Source organism: Perissodus microlepis, chromosome 11, assembly GCF_051167445.1.
Source record: "Perissodus microlepis isolate ML-2025 ecotype Zambia chromosome 11, ASM5116744v1, whole genome shotgun sequence".
Classification (NCBI taxonomy): domain Eukaryota; kingdom Metazoa; phylum Chordata; class Actinopteri; order Cichliformes; family Cichlidae; genus Perissodus; species Perissodus microlepis.
The window spans coordinates 9,403,775-9,430,212 of record NC_140471.1 but is presented as its reverse complement, the minus strand read 5'-3'; the positions used below and the strand labels follow the sequence as shown (position 1 = coordinate 9,430,212).

The following is a 26,438-nucleotide window of genomic DNA, read 5'->3' as shown; positions in this document are numbered from 1 at the left end:
ACTTGGCAAAACTTTTACCTGGTTTGATGAGTCTCAACTTCTGCTGCGACACGTGGATTGTAGGATTGGCATTGATGCATTTTTCCTTGGATTAATGGCTCAGGCCCCTTAGTACCAAAGAGCATCATTTAAATACTACAGTCTACCTGAGTGCTACTGACCATGTACATCCCTTTATCCTATCAGTATGGACCAATTTTGTTTCTTCCAACAAAGGAAAAAAGAAAAACTGTGCATATATAGCTTTATCTTTACCAAAAAGGTGAAATTTAGTCGTAGTGAGACTAAGTGCATGAAGAGGTTCAGACAGTCCTGAGGATGAAACCACAAGCACAATGAATTTGTGAAATCAGTTTATTTATTTGACACTTGATCAGCTCTTTAATACATTCGAACTTACAATGAGATTTAGCTTTTTTGTGAAAAACAGACTGCTACTGTCAGCTTTTGTTGTTCTGATAACAAACATTCAATCTCGGATAGCAGAAAAAAAGAACAAACAGCTGTGCTGAAAATGTGTAACCTCTCATAGCCAAGAATCCCCATTGATCTTATTACACATTAAAGTTGAAGTATAGAACTGGCAACGGCACAAAAACGAAGACAGCGGTGATGTATGTTCTGTCAGATCAAATGACTGTGCATTTGTTATCTACACAACACTGATTGTCACTAAAACTGAAGCTGTGGTGACTTGGAGCAACCACCTTGCAAAGTTGCAAATGACTGAACAGAGAAGAGAATGAGAGGGGGAAAAAGAGGAGGAACAAAGTGACCACCATCTGTTATTGGCAGCAAACTCAGGTCTTAAGGCAAACGCTTTCGGTTAACAGTCAGCAAACTCATTTAAGCCAACCTGGCACAACCCCTTCAAGATTTAACACTCTTGAAACTTTCTTCTCCTCCAAATCAAACTGTCATCTGCTTCTGTCCAATGAAACTGCATCAAACATTATCAACAGAAGAAAATCACGGATCACTTTCTAGATGCACAAAAGAAGAATTACTAAGTTACAAACTGCATATAGATGAATTTTAATGAGAGAAAACAGAGAAAAATTGAATCCATACCAAGTGTAGATATTAACATTAAAGATTAATGAAATCGCTACATCAGACTAATGAAAACCCAGAGAAGAAATTATTTTGTGCTTTGAGATTTTTTCTTTCTAATAAACATATTGTACGGTTGCAGGGTAAAAGCAAAGTGCAACTACTTGAAAACGTTTTGGAGAACATTAATACGATACATTAACAGTACAATATATGGCATTATCCATGTAACAACACGAGCGGATTACAGATTTTGAGGCAAAATTCTGTAAATCTGAGGAGGACATATTCGGCAACAACATATTCCAGCTGTTTAGATCATTGAATGAGTTAGGCCTAAAATCTGCTGTTGTACCTGAAATGATTTGCCAGATAAATCAGATGAAGGAGTGGGCTTTAGATTAGGAGATAAAGCTAAACAAGCACATATTTACATTATTTGACTGCCTACTACATCCAAGCACATTAAGATAAATCAATGAATAGTCGACTGAATTAATTACATAGGACATATTTGGAGGTAGTTCACTAGGACATATTAACTCTACAGTTTGGCTGTAACAACTGTGAATATACTGTGGTTGAAAACAAAGTTTACATTTCTGCGTCTGTGTTTTTTTGCAGTAATAATTTCCTCCTCCAGACATGGAATATAGTTTATTCTAAGACAAAACAAGGAACAAGTGCTGCTCAGGACTACAGACACATAGTGTATGAACGATATGAGTATCACTTATCCATGCTCTGTTTTTTCTAAATTCATGCTAGTATGTATAAACACAAGATGGCACAGTAGTAACATACGCGTGATCCTCATATTATTTAGAGGCTATAATTCAAGCCTGATCTAATCCACTTAGCTTCGAGCTACATCAAGCTGAATCAAGGATTTAAAGATTCATTAGAAACAATTCTCTTATTTACCTTTTTCCCATTGAAGCAGTGAAGCGATAAACCTGAAATCTAAAGAAAGAATTCCAAAGCAATGTTATTAAAAAAGAGAAAGATAGCATCATAAACAGTGGATACTTTACTCACGTTTCACATGTTTACTGGTTTACATCACAGTAGGAATACGACCAAAGTGTTTTGGCACAGAGCCTTCATTAGAGCCCAACTCTTATTTCTCTCAGTTTGAAAACTAATTTTGAAAAATGAAGCTATTTTTCGCTCTGAGTAAAACCTGTAGGGTCAAAAGCTTGTTTCCACTACGAGAGAATTAAAAAGTCATCTGTAAGTCAAAAATCTGTCTTATTATCTCAAAATTCAAGTTAGGTATCTCAAAATTTTAACTTACTGACTCAAACTTATGAAAAAGTTAAACTGAAATCTTCCGAAAAAGCTGAACAAATAAAGCGTCTCCGTGTAAAAGCAAATGCAATGTTCTTTGATTCTGAGGAAAACCGCTCCCTTTATTTAAATGATTGAATATTCAGGTGTGTTGCTCATTTATCTGCTACTGGAGACAAAAATCAGACAAGGCCATCATACATTACATTTCCGTACATATACATCTTTTCTTATCTGTCTGAAAACTCTTTAGCGCATACACGATATGGTGCTTGATGTGTAACTGCGCTGCATGTACAGATAATAAAGGAGAAAAGGATGTGGGGGAGGGGCGGAAGAAGTCATTCTTCCACATTAATTTCAAATTAGGGAAGTCTGATTGAATCACATTCCCCCCCAAAAAGGACGCTTTAGTCAACCAAGTGCTTTGGTTGTTTTCTTCTTATCTTTATTATACATCAAACATCAAATGATATATAAAAGTTAAAAGGTCAATCAAATGTTCTCTAAGTTTACATTAAGGCTGGTTGGTATGACTCCAATTAGAGTCATTTTTATTTTTAGTATTCCCTCTTTTGGCAATTCTTAATGGGATGTAACACATCTTGTGTCCACATCTCAAAGGCAAGTATAACAGAAACCTCCGAATTCTTTTAAAAAAACTACAGACAGTGATATTGTCGGTCACTGTCTATTTTCTAGGCTGCATATAAGGTTAAAGTGCCTAACAGAGAGCTGTCACGGGTAATCAAAATAGGTTACAAGGTTTTATGGGAGACAGCTTTTCTAAAGCCGGACTTCTAAACTTTGTGTCTGTAAGTCTTTAATTGCTTTTCTATATACAATGTGCTTATTAATGTAGCATGTAAGTTTATCGCCTTTATAACATTCTTAGCAGCTAGGAAAAAATCTACCTCAACATCGATTAAGTTGGTATTTTACATTTTCCATATGGCGACGGCAGGTGTTTGTCTTTTCCCGTTGAACATAATGGTTCCATTATGGCACCCCTGAAAACCCTGAAATTACATGTAGTAGCAGTGTGAAGTGTGTCTTCCTGTCTTTCTCAGCAGAGGGCAGTGTTGAGCCACCAGGAACAGCTCACTGGAGTAGCGGTTGCTTTCATGGCGCCATGAAATATTCGTCCTCATTTTCAGCTTTTTACTCTCTGATCCATGAGTTATAATTGCAAAACTTAATTTCACATCTTCTCATATCCTTTTAATACACTCTCCAGGGTGAGTTTTCTTACTCCAAGCTCTTCCGTGGTCTCTGTTTTGGTTCTGTGTGTCAGTGTGTGAGTGCGCACACCACGAAACCAAAGGAAAAAAATCCAAAACAACCTAGTTTCTCCAAATATTGACTCGTTTGCTTGACTACAATAGCCTCATTTTTAAGCACACACACAGTTTCTTGGTTATCCACCTTGTTCAAACAATGCTAGAACAGAGCTAGTGAGACGTGGTTTCAAGTCGTCAGTGTTTCGCTCTCGATGGGGTTTTGAGGTTAAGTACTACTTCAGTCCCCACATTTTTTCCTGCATTATTTCCTTCTGAGAGGTTTCCTCTTGGAGCTCTCTTTAATGCTTACACCTCCTCCATCACTTCCATGACAATCGTCCGCGGACCGGTCAGGATCAGGTTGCTGACGGTTCGGTAGTCGTGACAGAGGACGTTCAATCCGTTCACCGCCACCACGAACTGACACACCTGGAGAAAGTTGACAGAAACAGGAGACATGCTTGATCACCTTTAATGCCACTCATAGAGAAAAAAGAAAAGAGGCAGATAGCGATATATTTAATTATAGCTGCAAAAAACTCCCCAGATATTTACAATACAGCCTGCAAATAAGGGCACAATTATTTGATTTGAAATTACGAATTAATTATATTTACCTACAAATACATAACGGTAGACACACATAAATAAGGAGTTAACAAGTCGGGTTTTTACAGGAAACAATTATACCATAAGTAATTTTTAGTAGTAGTAGTGTGCAATGTCATAGTAAATAAGGAGAAAAATAACCGTCTTACACTGTAAATACAATGCTGTACTTTTTGAGGCATCACTCGTATAATGGAGTGGATTCATCCTTATTCTTATTTTTTTTTTTTACATTTTTATTTAATATTCACTGTATTGATGTGCTATTATTCAACTGTATTTTTATTTTATCAACATAAATGTGATGAGGACTGTTCTCCCTTACCAACTTACAAGAATAAATAGATCCCATCAAAATTTGCAGCCCTATGTGATCTGATAATGGAGAAATTCATTGACCTATTTCATAATACAAGCTGAAAAGTACAGTGTACTTACAATGAAAGTTACTCATACATTACCTACAATTACTCACAGTATAGTTATTTCCTATAAAAACCTGACTTGTTATATAATACAGGTGTATTTATCTTTAAGGGCTTGTAGGCAAATATAATTATATTGTAATTTCAAATAAAGTACATTGAAATTCCTTTTAATTACAGGGAAATTATACCCTTAGTCGTGGCCCACATTGCAAAGTTTTACAAAAAGCCATCAGGCCTGCAGAAGAATTCGAATTTCATTCTACAAAGCCGAAATCTACATTTGCTGCAATGAAAGACAGCCTGCTGTACTTTATCCAAACTGTGCTTCTTTCATTTGTAAAGCTCTGTGGTCAAAGCTTATAAGTACAATCTATAGCTGCCTTACTCCTGCCTGACAGTTCTTTGGGCTTTAAGTTAGGAAAGCACATCACTGAGGGGATAGTGTGAGTGCCCTTTGGTCTTGTTAAATGTTCACTTATATTAATAGACAAAAAAGTGTCTACATCTAGTAAGTCTGTTCTTTTGTCAAAAATTATAACAGTAAATTAAAGACACATGTTATTAATAACCTGCCCCAGCAAAAGCTAATAAATCCCCTACACTCTCATCTGAATAAGTTTAAGGCTTATTTTAAAACACAAAAACAACCTAAAAAAAACTTGGAAGCTTTAAGTTGTGAGCATTCAAAGCAATAGGTGGCCATCTTTTATATACAGTCTATGAACAATTATACAAAGGAGCATCTGGCCGTCCTTCACTTTAACATGCAAGAGTGCAAATGCTTCTGGGTTGTCTTTTTTTTATCAGCACAAGTTTCAGTGTCAACAAATGTAACCTAACACAGGTGTCAGTGAGCACAGAGCACAGTCAGAGCTCAAAACTGTGAGCTCACTGATGTAAAAAATATAACTGAGGATGAATAACAAGAGGTACAACATGATTGCCTCACTCCAAACCACTCCTGTCACGCCTGAATGCCCCCTATGTTATCGTTTAACCACTTCTGCAGCTGCAGATAAAAATAAGGCGTCTTTTCAAAACTGCCTTCTAGCTGTCGTTCTTGCAACATGATCCTGCTGCTGTGTTTTTTGCAAACTTTTAAACCACATACTCACTCACATAAGCACTCCCTGCTTTACTGGCCCCTAAAAGTTGTTTTTTTTTTTCTCTTCACGATGCCAAAAAAGATAGATTAAGAACAAAAGCACCTCATTATTCTGATATTTTAATAGCCCATAAATCAACCAAGTGCAGACAGCCGAGGAAAGAAAGAAAAAAAACTCTAACAGATAGTTTATTGACTGTGCATACAGGAAACATTATGCATGTAGAAAATTTCTTGGAGTGAACAACTACCTAAACTTGCCTGTTACACAGAAAAGTGAACACATGCAGAGAGAGGCCACTAGGAATATTCTCACGGCAATCGTTGCTCAGTGTTTTTCCAGCACTCCTAAATGTTTCCATACTAGAAAGCTCAAAATAGGCAAAGGAAATAAGAGGAAAGAGAGATTAAGTGTGATGAAGAAGAGGGGGGAAAAAACGCCAGGCTGCTAATCCTATGTAGCAGAGGAATTTAAGACCCTCACTGTAATCACACCCAGATCTCTACGGGCTATACTGCACTATTTTCAGAGCCAAAGCAGTCTTCTTCATTCTTCTTCATTTGGCCATCTCATCTTTATCTTTGGATCCCTTAATTCATCTCTCTAGTCTACCTTTCCTTCCAGTATCTTTAACTATCTTCAAACTACTCCCCATCTTATCCCTCCTCTTTCTCCCCTATCCAAACATTCCTTCTCTCGGGCTGCAGGGTTGTTAATCTTGGCTGGACCCTAGCTGGACGAAATGTTTCCCTGTGCTGAGATGGTTAAAACCCCTCTCACAAAGTGAAATGACAGAAACAGGAACAGATGCAACAGGTTAAAAGGTGTGTGAAACGACTCGGCTGTAATCTGAGGACAATGACTTGTCGTTTTTTTGGCCTTCTGCCTGGACTGTAGTTTCAACACCTGACAACATGACGGCCCCTCTCAGGACTGCGATCTTCTTTCATTAAACAGTAATAAAAACACTCAGGTGAGGTGGAACCTCCGAGGAAACGCGAGGAGTGCGATTAACTCCACGCGAATAAACTGATGACGATGCTGCACACACCGCTGCACACGAGGAACTTAATGTACAAACCTGACACGATGGAAATCAGATAAAGCTAATGTAATAATCTGGTTTTTGGCGTGGTATTTATTGGTTTAATGGGTATAAAAGATGCTCAACACAAACAGACCATGTTAAATGTTTAATAAAAATGGTGCACAATTAAAACAGCTTCCACATGAGGTCTTCATATTATGTCCCAATTAAGTCCAAAATAAGTTTAACACACATGAAACGCTCTCTGAGCGACGACACCTTTATGACTGACTTGAACCCGGTGCATGTTTCTATGGTAATAATCAGTCACCAGAGCAGAAGTGATATTATTTCCAGAGGCTGTTTCCTCTTTTAGTGCTAATACTCAAACTCATCTCCTCTACCTACTTCCTCCTCTTCCAGTTTTCATCTTCAGCTCATGTGTCTTCGCTATGGCAACCATCCTTTCTTTCAGTCAGTTGCACACATTTTCTCCTTTAATTAAAAGAAAACATCCCTGTAACAGAACAACTAAATGATGTGTACTAAAGGATATGGAAAGTGATATGTACACAAGAAAGCCCTTTTGCTTCCATCGGTGACCACCCTACATGAGTAGCACGCTATCAATAATTAATTTCTCGTTTTTCAGGCTCCTTCTACAATTTTTTCAGTCATTGCACTCTGTCCCCGCTCTCCATGTTGTGGTAAAGTTGCTGTGCTCTGCATTCCCAGGATTCCTTGCTGCCATTCTGTTGACATACCTTCATGGCAGCTGTAGCAGCACAGCTACCATTATCCTTTCATACTCCTTGATTTTTTTCCCCACCCCTACTACAGCACATTTGTGCCACTCTTTCCTCCCATCCTAGCATCCTCCTCCTGTGGGCTGAAGCTACAAAAAGAATCCTTAAACTCTTGTTTAACATTTAAATGCTTCTCCGACAGTCTACAGACTTAAAGGAGCTGCCCTCTTGAAATCAAAATCCACAGCAAAAAGCATCTGCAGAGGTGCAAAAAGCAAGTTTATGTCTCAGATTTCACTAAGAAGTGCGTGTAGTACATCTAACTTGTTTTCTATTGTTCTTCTCTTCATTTCATCTGATGACAGAAGCCTGCAGGGGTTCATCATTCTTTCAGGAGTTCACACATTTCTACCAGTCTTACCTTCATGCCAGCAGCGGCAGCAGGTCCACCTGGATCCACAGCCTGGATGTGACAGGGTTTGCTTCCTCGCACCACAAACCCCCAGCCCACAGCATCGCCTATAATCTGAGGACAACAGCAGCAGATGAGATGCAGAATATCTCACTTCTTTTCAATCCCGTACTCATACGCCCATGAATCATGGGACCTTTCACATATATTCGCGTGTGTCTGTGTGTGTGTGAGGACATGGGTGATTGCTCAAATAGTCTCTGTCAGACCTCAGCTCTCTGTGTGCGAGTGTGTGTCTGTGTGTGTCCTACAGTGAATGTCTTCTTTATAAAAGGTCCTCCTGGTCTCTGCAGCTCCTCTGGACTCACTTGTCTCTTCAGGACTGTTGAGAAAGACACATCAACACAACACACAATGTTACAGCAATAAGACGACACACTGGCACGGGCATGCACACATGAAACAGAGGTCTATTTTTGGTTAAAAATGTACGTGTGTGTGTAGAAACTATGAGTGTTGGTCACATGCTAATAATGCCTTTGAGGCACCTTGCTTCCTGAAACAGTATAGCTTTCCTTCCTCTAGTCCAACTTCCCCTTACCAGTACTCACATCGACATGACTCTCCACAAGGATCCAAAAGACTTTTGTGTCTTATTAATTAATTAGATTAAATTAATTGGAAATGTCCTCATTTTAAGGAGGAAAAATGAAAAGAAATTGGAGAGCTAAAGGCGAGATAAAAAAAAAGAACGATTAAGCACAAGTTAAAATAAATAAGATCTTTCAATGCTCTTTAAACAATGCTCTTTATTTAACAACTTTTCTTAGGCTTGGTGATCGCATTATTACTGACTGCTATGATTTATGAGCATTTATGATGAGTCTGTGAATGAAGCTATAGCTGCTTTATGCTATGTAATGGCCATAAGCATGAAGCGTCTGACCATAGTTTTCCAACTAAAGCTCTCCAGGACATTAAACTAATTGATTTCCCCCTAGCTGTTCCCACTCATCTATTGGACATTTCCTTCACTTTGTTGTTTTCCTTCCTTTAGGTCAGGTCCATTAACCTTTTCCATATCATCTTCCTTAAATATTTTATCAATATGGTGTCGCAGTCAAAGAAGCCCTGACTGGCCAAACCAAAGTTGTTTGTTCCAGTTTTGAAAGCTTTTTTATTGAAGATTAAGTCCAGACAGGTATTCATGCCTCACTCCTTTTGCTTTTTTCTAGTTTATATCCATGTGAATGTGAGTGCGAATGGTTTTCTGTCTCTATGTTTTAAGTTTTCTTATGCAGGGTGGTGTTTCAGTTCCTCATCTCCTTTAATAGGACCTATCATAGGGCTGCATATGTTTAGCTGATAGGCTTTTAAGAATAGCCAGATCTCCTTTACCACTGGAGAATTGGAGGGTCTAACAAAGTCTTATGTCTATAACTTCTGTAAAGTAGAAAAATACAAATAAGTAAGCATCTTTCAGCCTTTGTGTGCACATTGAGTTCAGATTTCAACAGGTGCTTAGTATTTAATAACAAACTATAAATCAACTCGATATGTGCAGCAAAAATCACTGAATAACTCTCAAAAATCTAAAAGCAAAAAATGCAAATGTAGCAGGACATTTCTTAGAAAGCCAGTGGCCTGTGCTTGACAAATCACTTATGGTCTACATCACAACACTTAACTGTAATCTGATAAAGAAGAGGAAGTGAAGTGCAAAGGACCGCTAATCCTCTAGAGCTGGAAATTTTCATAATCTCTCTGTGGAATTCCAATCTGATCAGATATACAGGACAATTTCTCTTAACATTCTGTTATCTGCCACCTTTGTGTCACGATGACATAACCTTTTTTTAATGGTGTGACTTTATAGAAACAAAACACTGGTCAAAGCTCACCCCATTCATCTTATATGGAGTTTCTTCCTCCTCGTATGTGAAGCAAAAGAGAAATACCCTTACTCAGTGTGTGTGTGTGTGTGTGTGTGTGCCTTCCTCTTCCTGCTCATTGTGCACCATGAGCAAGTGCTAATGTAAAAGGGGGGGCTGCTGGCACAAAGAGACTCTTGTCGAGGACTCTGCTTGAATCAAACACATCAAAGGACACCTCAAAGTAGCCAAAATAAAACACTCAGAAACACACACACGGCTCAAGAGCGTCACTGCCAAGTTTTCAAATCTGCACAGAGAATTTAAAGGCGTTCATTTGCAAATGACAGGTATGATTGTCACTTTCCTTTAAGCAGTGCATATCTGTTTTCCACTGAAGTAAACGTGTGCTCATTCGGATTTTTCTTCAGCATGTCTTCCCACAGAAAAACAAGCTAATTCACAGTTTGCGATAGAATAAATGTGGGTTAAGTAGTCTGTTATATGACCTGTTGTGAGTCTTCTATGCGTTTAGTTTTCAAGTTTGTAATATGGATATTTGTCACTTTAAATTATATAGGATTTCAACTAGTCCATCTGACGCCTCTCTCACTGACGGCAGCTGATTCTCACGCTTCGTTTCCGTCTTTCCAACTGAGCTGTTGCCTAATTTAGTAACTTTAATTTCAAAAAACACAAAGTAAAATATCTAGTGAGAAACCTGCTGTGCAGTGGAGGTCTTGTGTTCCTGCTACACAAACAGCTCTCTTTCTGTTTTTTTGTTTTTTTACCACAGGGGTGTCAAACATACAGCTGGCCTGGCCCCCTGAGCAGCTTCGAAAAATGTGAAAACTGCAAAGAAACTTTTATTTTACCATCTTCTTACTGACAAAGACATCACCCATGACCTGGCTTATTGCAGCAAACTAACTAAGCACCAGATAACAGTGTTTTGTTTTAAGTGTTACATTAAAGAACAGAAAAGTTCCCATTTTTCAGCATTTACAATAGAAATGTTTCTCTTTTTTGTTACATAGAGTCACTGGTTAAAAGAACAGCACAACAACCTTTTCTGTCATTTTAAGCATTTAGTCATTAAAGTTTACGTCAGGGGACCTGTGCTGATTTTTTATTTATTTATGTAATATTTCTTTATACAATGTGGAAAAACTCTTTTCAAAATTTAATTTATTTTTATTAAGAAATCTTATATATATATTATATTTATACTATATTTACCATTTATTAAGAAATCTTATGGAATAAACGTGTGCTTGGATTTCTTTACACTAAAAGGATGGGGAACAGTTTGTAGATCCACACAAGCTCAAACTGGGCTTTGTGTGCACCACTACATAAAAGGGGTTTTGACACCTCTGGTTTACCACGTGACAGAGCTGCATGCAGCAGCACACAGACTGAAGCTGTCCACTGTCTAAGAGAAAAAGTCAGAAGTTCTTTGCTTCTCTAAATGACCGCTTTAAAAATCCAAAGTAGAGCCACTATATTAAAAAATAACTTTACAATTAGTAAATAATATGAATCTGTCAGTAAGAACACACAACAACTAAAATCATTTGGACTTATTCCCATTTAGTAATGAGGTTAGTTTAAACTATTATAACTGCCACTGTCTACTGAAGACTTCATTTAACTCTATATGCAGCAACTTTAAACCACAGCTTTAGAAAACCTGGCAGTTAAACGAAGATATAGTTCCTGCTCCACAGTTTTTTTTATGTTCAGTGGGAGTGGGGCCCATTACAAAATACACTCGATATCTATGTTGTCATACCAGATTTAGGGTTGCAAAGGACAGGCGGACTGCTGCTGAGCGTAGGACTGCTGCTGTAATAACCACTGCTGCAATAACCGATGCTGCCACAGCTGCTGCTCATGCTGCTCCGACGAACTCCGACAGACACCTTTATCTCTTTTGTGGGACTCACTGCGACAGAGAAACACAAATCGAGTTGTTAGTCTGAAAGACAGCCAGAAAAAAGAGAAAGAAGGCAAAGCAGAATAAAGGCTGATTTACAGTTCACCAGTGTGGCCTCTGGAGCTGCAGACCAATCTAAAGATAGGAAAAACCAGCAGTACATAGAGCCCCTTACTTCATTCATATAAAATATTGAGCCTTTTCTCATTGGAATATATTGTGTAACCTCCTAAGTAGGTTAGACTTTTAATAACCATTCAGTATAGTTTTAAATGTGCATGCTTAACTTTCTCTTTGTTTTGCCATATTTCTTGTGCCACTTTGGTGAGACAGAGACTTTGTGCTCTGCTCTTATGCCTAGTAACACAAACAGGGCTGCTCTGTTATCTTTATAAGGCAGACACCACCAAGGACACAGGTTACTGAGAGTAAATTTGGGTATGTGTGTCAACAGAAGATAAGGCAAACTGGATAAATATGCCACTGAATCTAACCAGGGGGCAATATAACTGCTTAATAAGAGTAATGTTTCATGAACACATGGACACAGTGAAGGTTTCCTATGAAAGGTGACAAACTTCCCAAGGTCTCTACCAAACATCTGCGAATACTCTCACGGAGGAGCTGGGGTTCAGCAAAAGTTTAGATTTAAAAAACAATGGTTTACTTTTAAAATGACTGAAAGGAGGACACAGATTATTTAGCTGATCTGTCAGTTTGGAATTAAAGGAAATAATGAAGCAAAGCTTTTACACAGTTACTGAGAGTCAGATGGAGTGTGCACCTGAGAGAAAGCTGGTGTTGCCTCCGTCAGAGCTTTGTTTCCGGAGACAGAAGGGACTGTCGTGGCTCTCTGGGATGCTGCGCCCTCGCTCGTGAAGAAGTTCCATCAGTCGCCGACGTCGCCGGAAGTTCATCCTGAACTGGTAGAGGAGCGGCCCATCAACAAAGTGATTCTTGTTGGTGACTAATAACAGGGAAAATGGACATGAAGATAATAAATACGTTTTGTTATGTATCTGAAATGTATAATCTTACTCCTATTGAGCCATGATCTAGAACCTCAAACGCAAGTAACAATTTCCCTGGAGCTGAGCTAGAACACGATGACCACTGAGAGCACTGACCTCACTTATTTTCGCTGTGCTGATAAGATGAGATATGAGTACATTTTTATCAAAATTAACAAGCATGCCAAGGTGAAACTAATCACGTAAACCGGTCAAACTGCTGTCAATGTCACTGCTCTTACTGTGGTTTCAAAAGAGGTGAGATGCACAGTTTGAGAGAGAGAAGAGAAGCTGATATTGTCAGAATCACATAATGCCCGCGTGATGTCTTTGTTAACCCCCTCATAGTATTTTGGGGTTTTTAATCTTTTCAACCAACCATTTATAGACAGAAACCCAATTTCCTGTTTCAGGTTATGTAAGTTAACCTCTTCAAGCCGTCTAGAAATGAGTTCCTGTTAATACTCACCTACAAAACAATGCAAAACAGCACAATACTGTCAGGGGGTGGGTCTGTGACCCAGCGTTTTTTCATTTATTTAGTATGGTTGATTTCCTCTGTTAAAATAATGTTAAATTCAGGTGTTATTCTTAAGCTAAGGGTGTAGTTGAGTTTTTTTGTATTCTGTATTACTAATGAGATACGTTAAGTTCTAGTATTATTAGTTTGGTTGAGTTTTTAATCTGGTTTATGTTTCTTCTATGCCTCCTTGTCTACGTAGGTTCTCATGGTGTTCCGTGTCTCCCCAGTATGTCATGTGTTTCATGTTGTCATGTCTATGTCCCATTGTGTTTCCGGTTTTATTTTGAAGAGTCTTGTGTTCCATGTTCATTGTGTCTTGCTTCCCCTGTGGCATTCAGGTTAATTTATGCCAGCTGTGTTTCCCCAGGTGTTTCCACTTCCCACATTACCCTTCTGTGTATTTAGGTTCTCTGTCTTCCTCTGCTCTTCGTTTGGTTGTCTGCTGTCTCAATGTCAAGTCACGGCTGGTCACAGAGTTTTATTTCTATTGCTTAGGTTCATGTTATAGTTATAATAGTAATTTAGCTGCTCCCAGTTTAGTTTTTCACCAGCCTTGCCTTGTTTTCCATTTTTGACATCAGCACAAAATAACCGGCTCGCTTTTTGTTAAAGATTCAGTTCCGTCTCTCCCTTGTCTGCTTTCGGGTCTGCTCCACAAACACACCGGCCATTCTGGCTGTGACAAATACAACATTACTCCACACTGAGATAGCCATACTATTAAGGTTTTAGTGAACCTAAAGTATATTTAAATAACTGATGTTTCTCAATGTCCTTTTACGGAGAAAAAAAAAAGAGAGCTGTAGAAATCATTACTTCCTTCTTAGTAATGGCTGCTTCTTATTGGATATTGGATATATATATATATATAAATGTTAAGTTCAGATTTGTGTGTAATGCATTACTGTAATCAAATTACATTTATCAGTAGTGCAGTGACTCATTACTGTAGTAAATCAAGCATTCACGTTACAGTTACAATTATGTCATTCCTCGCGTTACAAACGTTTTTCAGTTCAGCACGCGGGCAGACAGGATGTAAAATTGTAAGAATGACTTTCTGTTCAAAGATGAAGCTTACTTTATATACTTCTAATCACAAATAGCTGGAAGAAAATAAAAATCCATCCCAAACAAGAGCTTAAAGGTCTCAGAAGGTTAAAATATAAAGTAAGTTGTAAGAACAAAGTCTAAATGCACAGGTGTCCACTACTGCATGTTATGTTATTACGATAATCATTACATAATGCGCCTTCTCATAGTCATTTCTCATTTATAGGTATCGTGCATTTTTATGAGCAACACACATTTGGCTTGTGGCCATGTCATGCATCATTTTGTGGTTTCTGTCAGCTCAACAAAGTCCCTTTATTGTGTTTTTTAAAAGTAAAAAGCCTGTACTGTGCTTTACACTCCTCTTCACAGACTGACGTGAAATGCTGGTTTTTCTTCTGTAATCTGATTTATCATGTAAAGCCTCACCCCTGGTGATGACAGCTGGCTCCTGGCTCATTGCCTGTTGCACAGTGATATATCAGCCCTGCTCTGTTTAATTTAAGCATTACCTGGAACTCTGTCATCTGCTTATTCTGCCTGTCTGTACCTCATTCAGAAGCACAGTGTAGGAAAACATTTTCCCCAGCGTGCCACACTAAGCACACTGACCAAACACAGGCTTTGGGCCAAACACAAAGTAGATCCATCCAGACCAACCATACATGTACAGATGAATGTGACTACGGACCACAACAGAAAAGAACAGAAAACTGGCTGGTTTACTCTCCACCCCCTTTATAATGTGTTTTTCATGGGAACTCGGGGTGTGTACGAGTAAGCTATTTATAACTTTACTGCAACACAGTGTTGTTAACAACATACACAGTCCACATATTATTTCCATAATACTAGAGCACTTATTTTTACAAGGGGGATGGCAGTGCCGTGTCTCTGTGACGGAGCAAAGGAAGTTTTCTATCATCTTAAATAAGTGACAGGCTGCTGTTTGTGTTTTTTATGTGTGTGTGTGTGTGTGCATGCGTATGTGTGGAGTAACACCACTTTCCAAGTCCCTCGAGATGCTTAGTTTTGCAGCAGTCCTTGAGAGATGGAAACTAGGAAGTGAACAAGAGAAAGAAAGAGGGGCCAGATGGACCTACTCTGTGACGACAGGCATTCAGGCTGAAGAGAAGCAGTAGCAAAAGGGAAGAGTTGGTAGGAATAACTTGATAACATATGATAAACCACCTCTCCATCACTCATCATGTCTTTCCTCTTTCTTTTTCATCTGTAGGTTATCATTGCCTCTCTGTTTAAATCTGTCTGGACTGCAGAACATGGCAACCATGATGTACAGCAGTGGCATTTCAAAAACGTTTTCTTCCTTTTAGCTATCTACAGTCTGAAATCCAGACAAGACGACCCCCAACACTGTTGAAAACATATTTTCCTTAATGAAAATACAAAGGTCATGTGGTCTCTCTGCAGCAAGCCAAATTAAATCAGACATGAACGGGAACCAGAGAAATTTCATGATGCAGTTATGGCCCAGCAGAAACTCATTCAGGGTCCAAATAACCATCATTCAGCAAAATGCCAACCTGTCATGGAAGCCCTGAACAACAAGCGCAGAACCAAAGCCCCTGGAAAAATACTGACATCCACAGTGTGTGAGTCAAGCATGTTCAGGAAAATGTCAGTGACACTTTAGCAGGTATTAAACGCACAGTTACATCGATTACCCTCCACACAAAATAGTGTCTGCACAAACACAAGTGTTTAAAACATCAAATTTGTTCACATGCAAAAGCACTTTTAAATCAGTTGAAACCGACCTTTCGGAAAAACTCACCTTGCATCTCTGTTTATGTGCATGTGTTTGTTCCTCATGTCTGGGTTTTCCCCATTTAGCTCCCACGTTCACCTCCTCGCATTTATTCCATGCCTCCCCTGTCTGTCATGTGCATTGTCACCCATTGTCACTTCCCTGTTCCCTTGTTAAGTCAGAGTGTCTTAGTCCGCCTTTTTTCCTGTTTTATTTTGACAGTCACGTGGTCTATGTTAAGCATGTTTAGTGTTGCTTCCCCTGTGGCATCATGTTCGGTTGTATCAGCTGTGTTTCCCATTTGTTTCCAATTGATCACGTCCTGTCTGTATATATTTGTGAGTTTTCCCCCGACCTTTGTCGTCACATCTGCTTTACCCGTGGCTCTCCTGTGTCCCTCACGCCTTTTCAGGGTTTCTCTAATGCTCAGATTTCTCTAATGTCTTTCCCCCAGTTCAGGCGTTCCTCTGTTTAGTTTGTTTTTTATGTTTCTCCCCGTTGGGTATATCTGCCTTAATAAACGGCACGCTTTCAGTTAATTCCTGTTTTCATTTTTTATGGTCTGCATTTGGGTCCTCACAAAAAAACACACGCCTCGCATGTCAACTGCATTGTTACTTCTTTTACATAAGTTCTTCAGTTATCTGTATGATTTATTAAACATTTCTTTGCATTGGCTTATACTCATCTCATTGAGGATACTGAGGAAGAGAAGAGTGATCTCCAACTGTAAACTGCAAAGTGTGCAAAGGCCAGAAACAACAATCCGCTGCTTGGAATATGGCAATAAATCTCTCCAAGAACTTTGCAAAGGTTCCATATAGCAAAGGACGCACGGAGTGAAGTGATCCTCAAGCTGAGTGTATTTCAGCACCATGCAAGAAACAAAAGCTTGATTTCCAGCAGGTGACAAAAGCAGAGGTAACAGGGTTTCTATGGAAGCAACGCTGTTGCCACAGTATTATGTAGTATGTATTAAGTATTATGTGTTTTTTACCAACTAACAGTACATGAAGTGAAAGAGCTTGTGTTCTCATTAGGAAGAGGACTTGTACTGCTATGTAGGCACATATATAGTTTAATAATATACATTTAACTGGCAATCACATGGGTGAAACTGCATCTCAGACAGTGCAAAATAGCACAAAAGTAATGGAGCAATGCCCCAGTGCAAGTAATTACTTTCTATAAGTAATGCATTGAATTAGAATAAAAATATTTTAAAATACTGTAATGTAAAACATTACTTTTTGGGGGATAAATGACACCAGTGCTACTCATAAGCAGTGAAATGCATTCCCAGTCAGTGTGACACTATAATGTGGGTCAATTCAAAATGGCTAGAAGCCCAAAATGGGCAGTGATGAGTTTTAAGGAGCAAAACTAATAAAGATTTCATATTTTAGGCACCCTTTAGAGACCATATTAACCTATTTTTTGTTGTTAGGTTTGAGGCCTACTTATGGGTATTGCCTAGAAAGAAACTGTAATTTAGGTTGGCTCTATCTAGACATATCTATGACACTAAAACGGTAAACTGGTAAACCCTTTGCTGACTACCAATTCAACAGGGAGATAAATGATTGTACTGATTAACCAAATGACAGGAGGAAACAAGGCCCTTCCCTTGACTCCATCCTCACCATGCTGGATGATCCCATGTTCAAGAAGCCTCCGGCCCAGCTGTTCAGTCTCCTCCCTGGTTGGCATCTCCCCCTCCTGCAGCAGCCAATCGATGAACTCTGAGGCTACCAGCGACCGCTCAAACGACTTGCCTTCCTCCTCTCTGGTTTGCAGTAGGTTGTTCTCTGTGTTCATTAATCTATGGAGAAAATTAGAGCGAACAGAGTAAAGAAGTGGAGACGGAGGGAAAGAAGTGATAGTGGGGTGTTGCACTAGGGAGGAAATTGAGCCTTTTCATTACACTCGAGATGAAATGGCACATTTGGTGCACGTGGTGTTCAGCATCGGTGATGCAGTATGCCAGTATCCTTAAATGCTCATTTTAAAAACATTTTAAAATTTACATTAAAAGGTGGGGCAAATTTATTTAAAGTTACAGTGATTTTACATAAAAGTCTCACCTAGCTGTTGGAAAATAAAGTAAGGTTTTATGGAAGCTACGAGCCTTTGGTAAAAGAAAGTAAACTTTCTTCAGAGGTAGTTCCCTGTGGAGAAAACCTTATAAACCAGCAACTCTGGTCATTCCTTCACTCTCTAATCTTCACTTTCAAAATGCAAAAAGCCTGTGCTGTAGCTGTCTCCAGATTAGCACATGAGCAGTGTGCATAAATTCAAGCCATTCCTTAAACCTCATATATCAAACCTACACGATTACAAAGTAAGTACACTGAGGCAAACCTTCTGGATAAGCTTCACTGATAAATGGAGGGTTGTTTTTTGGAATCAGCCAAGTTGGATGTAAAGGCACAAGATTTAATATAGTTTCCACAAAAACACAAAAAACAAAACAAGGATTGCATTAAACAGGTGTTGTAGTCTGTTCTGAGTGGCACCCGGTGACAGACTCAAACAAAAACAGGCATGTGCACGCCTGTAAGGAGCAGAACTGTCGACTCGTTCGCTATCCCACTTTCTCAAAACCACATTCACACCTGTCACTCACACGCAAGCACTCACCAGCCTATACACTTAAGCAATGCCATCAAAGAGCTGTGCAAGTTACAGAGGGCTTGCTGCCATGTACCTCTGCATGTCAAAACACATGCTTAAAATGAAATACAGCCTCAAAGATGTATTTTCTACGCTGTTGGTCCTGTTCTGCTTGCACAAAACGTATTCCCACATTCAGTTTTAGTGGCTTATCAATCATTCACTGAGCGGTTAATATCACAGCCTGGACTGTGTATTACACACAGATATCATGCATGAATGAATCAGCAGTTTGGAGATTTGTATAAATAATCATAATATTCAAAGAACTTATTCAAAGAAGTAATAATTTCAACATCAGATACATCCAAAAGCTTTGGGGGATTTGGCTCCAGACTAAGAATCAGCCACTAACTTAACATTTGATACAAGCAGGACAGAAGAACTAGTGATGGGATAATCTTTAAAGCTATATTAATTTAACTATGGAGGACACAGTTTCCGTAAGTCCCTACCGGATCAGCGATTCAGTGATGAGATTAAACCCGAATCTGGAGATGACAGACATATTAACGAGAGCTCCTCTGGGCTTTTTTTTTCTTTTTTCTTTTTTTTTGTAGAGTTAGAAGAGAAGATGCCACTCCCATGTCTGTGTAGTAACTATTAACTGTTTCCAAAGAAACCATCAGATTAGTTTGGCTTAACCAAAGCCAAAAAGCTGTTCAAACCTCTACAGACAAGTGTGCAACTATACTCAGCCAGGAAATTGGCAACATAACCCAAATGCAAAAAGGCAATGGTATAATATGTAAGTTAATGAGCTTTAAACATACTGACAGGTTAACTGTGTCTCTGTTTCTTGCCTTTATTCTAAGCTAGGCTATGGACTCTACTGCTATCATTGGAGAGTGGCCCTCTCATCTAATTCTCAGAAAAGAGCAACTATGCCAATACATTTCCTGCCATGCATTTATTTATTCGCTTTTTGTATAGACAATCCACAGTATATCATTAATCAGTATATGTAGTAGGCAAGTTTTACCTGGCACAGACAAACCTCCTACTCTTTCAACATCTCGATGGAGACAAATTAATATTTGATTGGAAAGCAAAGCAACAAAACCGTTAGTCTCCTGACAGAACAGGTTCTGTGCTAAGTAACACAAATAGAGAGACTAATGAAAGAAATGAAAGTAAATGGAAAACTAAATGAAATCCAACTCGGGCGCAGGATGTGAAAAGCCGCCTCTATAAAAAAAGCACATCCATGCTCTCACTGTGGTTCATTAAACTTTGACTGACATCCACAGAAAACCGAAACTAGTCAAGAGAAGAACTATGACGTCACTGAGTTGCCCACGGGGACATAGTGTTATCCTCAAATTTCAACCTTTGGGTTGAGTGAAATATAGAACAAGTGCAAGCCCAGTGTTGCTCAAGTCTTTAGTCATTTAAGGTCACTGGCTGGTTTAGATGCAAAATTTTGAAGGATTGGTGGCTTTACTGGAATAAACTGCTATGGCTCACATTAGCAGCAAACATCATAACATGCTGTTAAAAGAAATGGACACAATGTTCCACAAGATCTGTTTACACAATGCAATTTAATCCATTTTAACAGGTAAAGTCAACAGATCGTGTTATGCTAGCTCCAAGGGACAGGCTCAGTGAAGTGAACTCTGAACTTTGAATAGTAACCACTTAAGTAATAGAAAGGACTGTGACGCTTTGCATACACATATAAATGGATCATGGCAGCATTAAGTGGAACAAGAGGAGTCGCCACGACCCTGATATGAACTCAGAGTGTCTGTTCAGTCAGTTTACCTAACTCCAAGTGGCAAACACTGAGACTTGGCATTTCCCTGCTTTTAAATTTAGTCTTTCATATGGGTGGGGTAGTGATGACTCTATGGCCAAAGAATAGCTTTTAAAGGATGCAACACTAATGGTTATGTAAGATGGGCATGGTGAAGTGGTTTGCACTTCTGTCTCCCACAAGAACCTAACTGGTTTGAATGTATCTTTGTGTGACGGGCATCCTCCTAAAGTCCAAAGGCGTGCTGATTACTGGCCTTCTAAACATGCTGTAGGTGCAAACAAGAGAGTGAGTGGTGGTTTGCACCTATGATGGGCCGACGACCTGTCCAAGGTTTAGCTCTTCTTAGGGTTTCTAAGAGAAATATAAAGAGAGAATATCTTGTTCTTGTACTTTTGGATTTAACAGCAACATTTGACATAACTGATCACAGTATTTTGATTGGCAGGTTAAGGTCTTAAGTGAGCATCTCTGGATCAGCTCTAGAACGGTTTTCTTCTTACCTCAGATTTTTTTCGGTTGCTGCTGACATGTTTATGTTCTCATCTGCCACTTTGTCATGTGGTGTAAACCCAAGGTGCAGCTCTGTTTGCACTACAACCACTTAAGACACATCTTGCGTCTCATATAATTGTTATGCAGATGATATCCAGTTGTATACTTCTTTCTCTCTAACAAATGTTGCAAAAATATCTGTCATTCAAGACTGTATGGATGCTATAAATAACTGGGTGACAGCAAAGTGTCTTTCACCTACACTGGGAAGACTGGTTCTCTTTTGTGTTCCTGACAGCTTTGTTCCCATTGTGATCAACAACCTTGTGTATTTATGAATAAAATGACTGAACCTATGGTGAACATTTGATAATGTACATTTGACTAGGCTCTTCATTTTGATAAACATTAATAGCCTTGTGTGTGACTGCCTCAGTCGAATGGTGTCTAAATCAGAATTAGAAATGATTATTCATGGCTGTTTCCTCACAATTGGACTATTTTAGTACACTGGCCTCAGTAAGTCATCTTTGAATCACCTACAGATGGTCCAAAATGTGGCTGTGAGGGTACTTAGTAGGTCCTCTAAGTTGTCTCATTTGAAACCAGTTTGAGATTTAGGTGATCACGTTCAGAGCTTTGGATGGTCAAATGCCTGCTTACATTACCAAACTCTTTCTCCCAAATATAAGGTGCAGGTCCCTGAGGTCTTCTGACCAAAACCTGTTGGTGGTTCCTTGTTACAGACTGAAAACTAAAAGAGACTGTGCATTCGAGGTTGCAACTTCTAAACTATGAATGCTCGTCCACTGAGATCTGTGGACTCAACTTTCAAAGAGCAGCTCAAGACTTAATTTGTATAGACTTGCTTTTAACTAGTGGATATTGCTGTAGTTTTTATTATTAGTTTTGGGGTTTTTTATTTCCTCTTTTTATGAAGCACTTTGTGATCCTTGAAAGGTGCTATGAATTATTTTACTTACTTTACCCACCTGCCATCTTATCATGAGTCACACTATCACAGAATATGAATGGGATTGCAGCAGTGAGGTGTGGTTTTTGGCTGAGCTGCAGGATACCAGGTGGGGCAGATTAATTCAGGGAGCAGTGCCAGGTGGAATGATTAGCTCACCTGCTATAAGTTGCTGATCAACTTCTCTCTTTTATGTAGTAGCATGCAAGGGCTGAATGGGGCGGATGCACTTTTCTTCACTGGGCATGCTCCAGTAGACCTTGTGGAGTTCTGAGTTTATGCAGTTGTGGCTACTTACAGCTTAATAAACTTAATGCATGCACTTCCTTTACACAGACTGTGTAGCAAACACATTATGTGAACGACACCCTGCAGTGCCAAAAACAACAACTTGTCATATCAAATAACCTTTACTTCTACAGTCCTAATCTCAGGCTCTTAAATGAAGGATTAGTTTAACACCTTTATCATGACATAAGTTCACTTTTGCAATGCTGTACTCCAATCTAAAAAGTTTGATTCCTTTTTTGATGAATCTTCCTCTTTTAATCACTTCTTATTACGACTTCCGACTGAAACAAAACAAGATTTTCCACCACTGGAAATGTCACATCTCCTCGCAAACATAAAGCAGTGACCACACTCACAGCTATAACTTAGGACTGGTGTGTTAAGGAATTAAAGGTTGTGTGTATCTGACAGGGAAAAAAAACAAAATATAGGTTAAGCATGATGGATGTCTGGAATGCGGAAAAATGGTCACCAATAACAGAAAGTATATACAATTTGCAGCTGAAGTAGAAAACATGTAAAACCGCCAGTACACTGAGTGAGCGCTGTGGTTCCTTGAGGCTGACCAGGCTCAGACTGAAGGGCGGCCTTGGGAATGAAAAGCAGTCTCTGCTTTTGAAACTGGTGTGTTTTATAGACTTGACAAGTCTTGTGAAATCAACAAACATCGCTGCCTGCCCTTATCTCATTGTCTGTACGCACTGATGTGGCAAACGTTGATGAAAAAACATGAAAAAAACTCCTGCATGAACGTGGGGAATGACAACAGCAGCGCACAGACAAGAGATTGTATCTTACATCTTGTAATGTACCTAGATTAAATCTCAAATGCTGGCTAAGGTGATCTGAATCAAAGCTGTGCAAATGAAAGAATTTCTGTAAAATTTTCATGTTGGCACAGCGTCCTTCCACAGTTCAAAGACATGCATTAGGTTAGGGTTTCCACATTCAAAACTGCGTCTCTGTGCGTTAGCTCGACAGACCTTTATCCTGCCCAGAGTGTACCCTTGAATAGGCTCCAGCCCCCTATGACACTAAACAGCATAAGCAGAAGAAAACCAAGTAACTGAACACTGTTGTGTGTGCACCAGTGGGTAGAAAACCCACCATCCGTCACCAAAGAACATAACTCACAGGTGCTCCAGTGAGGCTACCAGAAACTACTGCAGGTGTGAATGTATGTGAGGATAGAGCGTGTTAGGCTAATCTCAAAAAGGCTCAAATTAAGCATGTAGGTGCATTCTATATATATTTGACCTGTTGCCAAAGGCAGCTCGAGATTAAACCGCCAACCCTGAAAACAGTGGGCAGCCTGCTCTACCACCTGAGCCACTTGAATTCAGCTACTCAAAGGTAATTTATTATATCAGAGATCTACATGAGCATGATTATCCTCTGAAACTCTGGGCTCCAAAACTGTGCGGTTTGGGTGCTTCGGATGAGACACTCATCATAAAATATTTTACTGTAATTAATCAAAATTGCACATGACAGAATAAACAGTTTTTATCAAACAACGAGTCACTAACACTGATGTTTTTGAACCTAAACATTTCAGCTGCAACTCTGGATGGTACTTTGACCCTGAACAGGGGTCTCTAAGGAGGAAGAGGTTAAATTCTGTAGAAATTCAGGCATAATCAACAAGAGTGCAAATGCACACACACACACACACACACACACACGCACAAACAGCTACATGATAAACAACGTTTTAAAGTGTCCCCTCTGTCGCTTAGGAACTTCTGTCAAAATAACTTCTTCTTGTGGTTTGTTTGCAGTATGTTGTTTATGTTGTTTTGACAGTTGATGGTATCACAGATCAATGAATGTGTGACAAGAAATGTTTATTTTCCAGTAGAAGAAAAAATAGATGTGAAACTGGCTGAAAGAAAAAACACATAAAAAAATATTTTAAAAAACTTTTTATGTAACCCCTGATGGTCATGTAGTTTGTACAGTGGTGTGGGACAGTCTAGTGTGAAAATAAAGTTATTAATGGCTGAATTCCACTGAGCTGCATCAGATTTATAAGCAAGCTGTTCTTCATGCTCACTCTCACACTGTCGTGGTTTTACTGGGCAGATAAACAGATCAAAGCTATTTTAATGTACAGAACTGTGCAAAAGTCTTGAGCCAAACCATTTTTATATATGTTGCTGGAAAAATTAGAAATAGGTGCAGTGATTTCTAGATGTTGGCTGCCTTTTGTTCTGTTCTCTATTAAGATGATCCCACACTGCTTCAATAATGTTGAGATCTGGGCTCTGAGGAGGCCTATGGATGTCTCATGGTGTTTCATTGTCTTTTTATCTATCCAGGTATGCTTTTACTGTATTGGCATTGGTGTTTGGGATCATTGTCATGCTGAAATATGACGCTTTTGCAAATTTAGACACTTTCCAGTTTGTATTGCATGGTGGAACACAATCTGACGGCACCTTTCTGAGTTTATCATTCCATTGGTTTTGCCAAGATCTTCAACACCACCGGCTGAAATGCAGCCCAATCCATGACAGAGCAAATTGTTGGAATAAAAACACTATTTTTTATCTGCCAAACTGCGTTCTCGTTGGCATTTTTATAGAAATAGGAGGAAAACTGGCAGATAATAACAAAGTGCCTAAAGATACCATGTAAAATTAGCCCTTTGTTAAGTTTTCGGCTATGTGTAGACACAACACTGGTTCATCCCTTGAGTTAGGTGGTAGTTTTATGCTTGCATGATTCGTAGCTCAGTGTTTTGTGGCTTAACAGACAAAAACCATTACTAAGAAAATAGTCAGAGACAAGGACTGCACTGAAAATGAGTGAAAAAAAGCAGCCAAAATGAAAAAAAAATTAAAGCAGCATGTAAGGGAATAAAGTGTGGCTCAAGACTTTTGTGTAGTATTCTGTTAGTAAAGCCTTCTTTTTCTTCTGTGATGAAATGTTGTCATGATCCTGGAGTTTTGACCAAACACTTTGGGTTTTGCACTAAAGTCTTTATTACTTGATGCTCCTTTGGGCTCTTAGTTTGTTTATTCTGGACCTTTCTCTTTAGTCTGGGGTTTGGGTTTCAGTTAGTGTTTTGCTTTGTGATTACTTTGTGTAGGGGTTTGTTATTTTTTCTTGTCTCTTCTCTAGTCTCGTGTGTATTGTGTTTAGTTTTGCTTCCTCTTGTCCCATTGGTTAGATTCTCTTCACCTGCACTTGTATTTCCTACAGTAATATGGACTTACTGTCACAACTAAAATAAATACCAAATTGAGTTAATTCTTCTCTGAGTCTGAATTCGGGTCCTCTTCTAACTCCATCCCATGACAGGTGTCTTCACTGAAAAAAAGATTTATGCTAGAATGTCTTCCATCTTATTTTACTGTGCTAGCCTGGCAAACTATAACTGAAATTAATGAACAGATAATTCTTGTACTAAAAATGCCTCATGCATCCTCTGGCAACCACGAATGTCTATAGAAAATATTGTTCATCTAGAAATAAGGATGTTTCAACCATCTATTTTTATATCCACTTATCACACTTGTGGGAGCCTAACCCTGAGGCCATAAGGATGAAACATCCTGGGCACAGAGATGAGTCAAGAATTTTTTAATAAACGAATCAAAGTATTATATGGTACGATGTGCTGTATAGAAGCCTTATAATAAAACAACATTCCTGACAGCTTGATAACTTCTGCTGTGGTCGTTGGTTCTTGTGTATCTTAAGTCTCATTCATTCCAGTTGTGTAGTGTTTACAAGTGAAGTGATTACCAGGAACTAAATCATAGATTGTTATGAAAACAGGAAGCGTAGGGACAACAACCTTCCCTCAGTGGGATATGAGTGCACTTTGCACTCAAGCACAAGAGACACAGAGATTTTTTTGTCATAAGTGCAGCAGTGAAGCAATTCAACCACTAGGATAAGTGTGTGTGTGTGTGTGTGTGTGTGTGTGTGTGTGTGTGTGTGTGTGTGTGTGTGTGTGTGTGTGTGCGTGCATGTGTGTGTCCTGGACTGCACCGCGGTGATTACATAAACACATAGCTTTGAGGGCTGAAACGACAGATGTCTCCCCTTGGAATATTTCTTTCTCTTATGCAATAACTGTGTATGTGTGTGCTGTCTCAGGAACACATAAGAAATAGGTCTC

General features: G+C 39.0%; 1 protein-coding gene across 2 annotated transcripts in view; it reads right to left on the bottom strand.

Annotated features, from left to right (window-relative positions):
• Window positions 1-336: 336 nt before the first annotated feature.
• Window positions 337-26,438, bottom strand: part of deptor (DEP domain containing MTOR-interacting protein) — a 37,638-nt gene continuing 11,536 nt past the window's right edge. For both annotated transcript variants that reach the window (XM_084942613.1, XM_084942612.1), the window contains exons 5-10: window positions 17,759-17,937; window positions 12,546-12,728; window positions 11,618-11,770; window positions 8,263-8,333; window positions 7,961-8,065; window positions 337-4,052 (exon numbers count right to left, since the gene is read on the bottom strand). In XM_084942613.1, coding sequence (XP_084798739.1) covers window positions 3,930-4,052; window positions 7,961-8,065; window positions 8,263-8,333; window positions 11,618-11,770; window positions 12,546-12,728; window positions 17,759-17,937 — 814 coding nt within the window. In that variant the 3' untranslated portion in view covers window positions 337-3,929. The remainder of the gene's footprint in view (window positions 4,053-7,960; window positions 8,066-8,262; window positions 8,334-11,617; window positions 11,771-12,545; window positions 12,729-17,758; window positions 17,938-26,438) is intronic.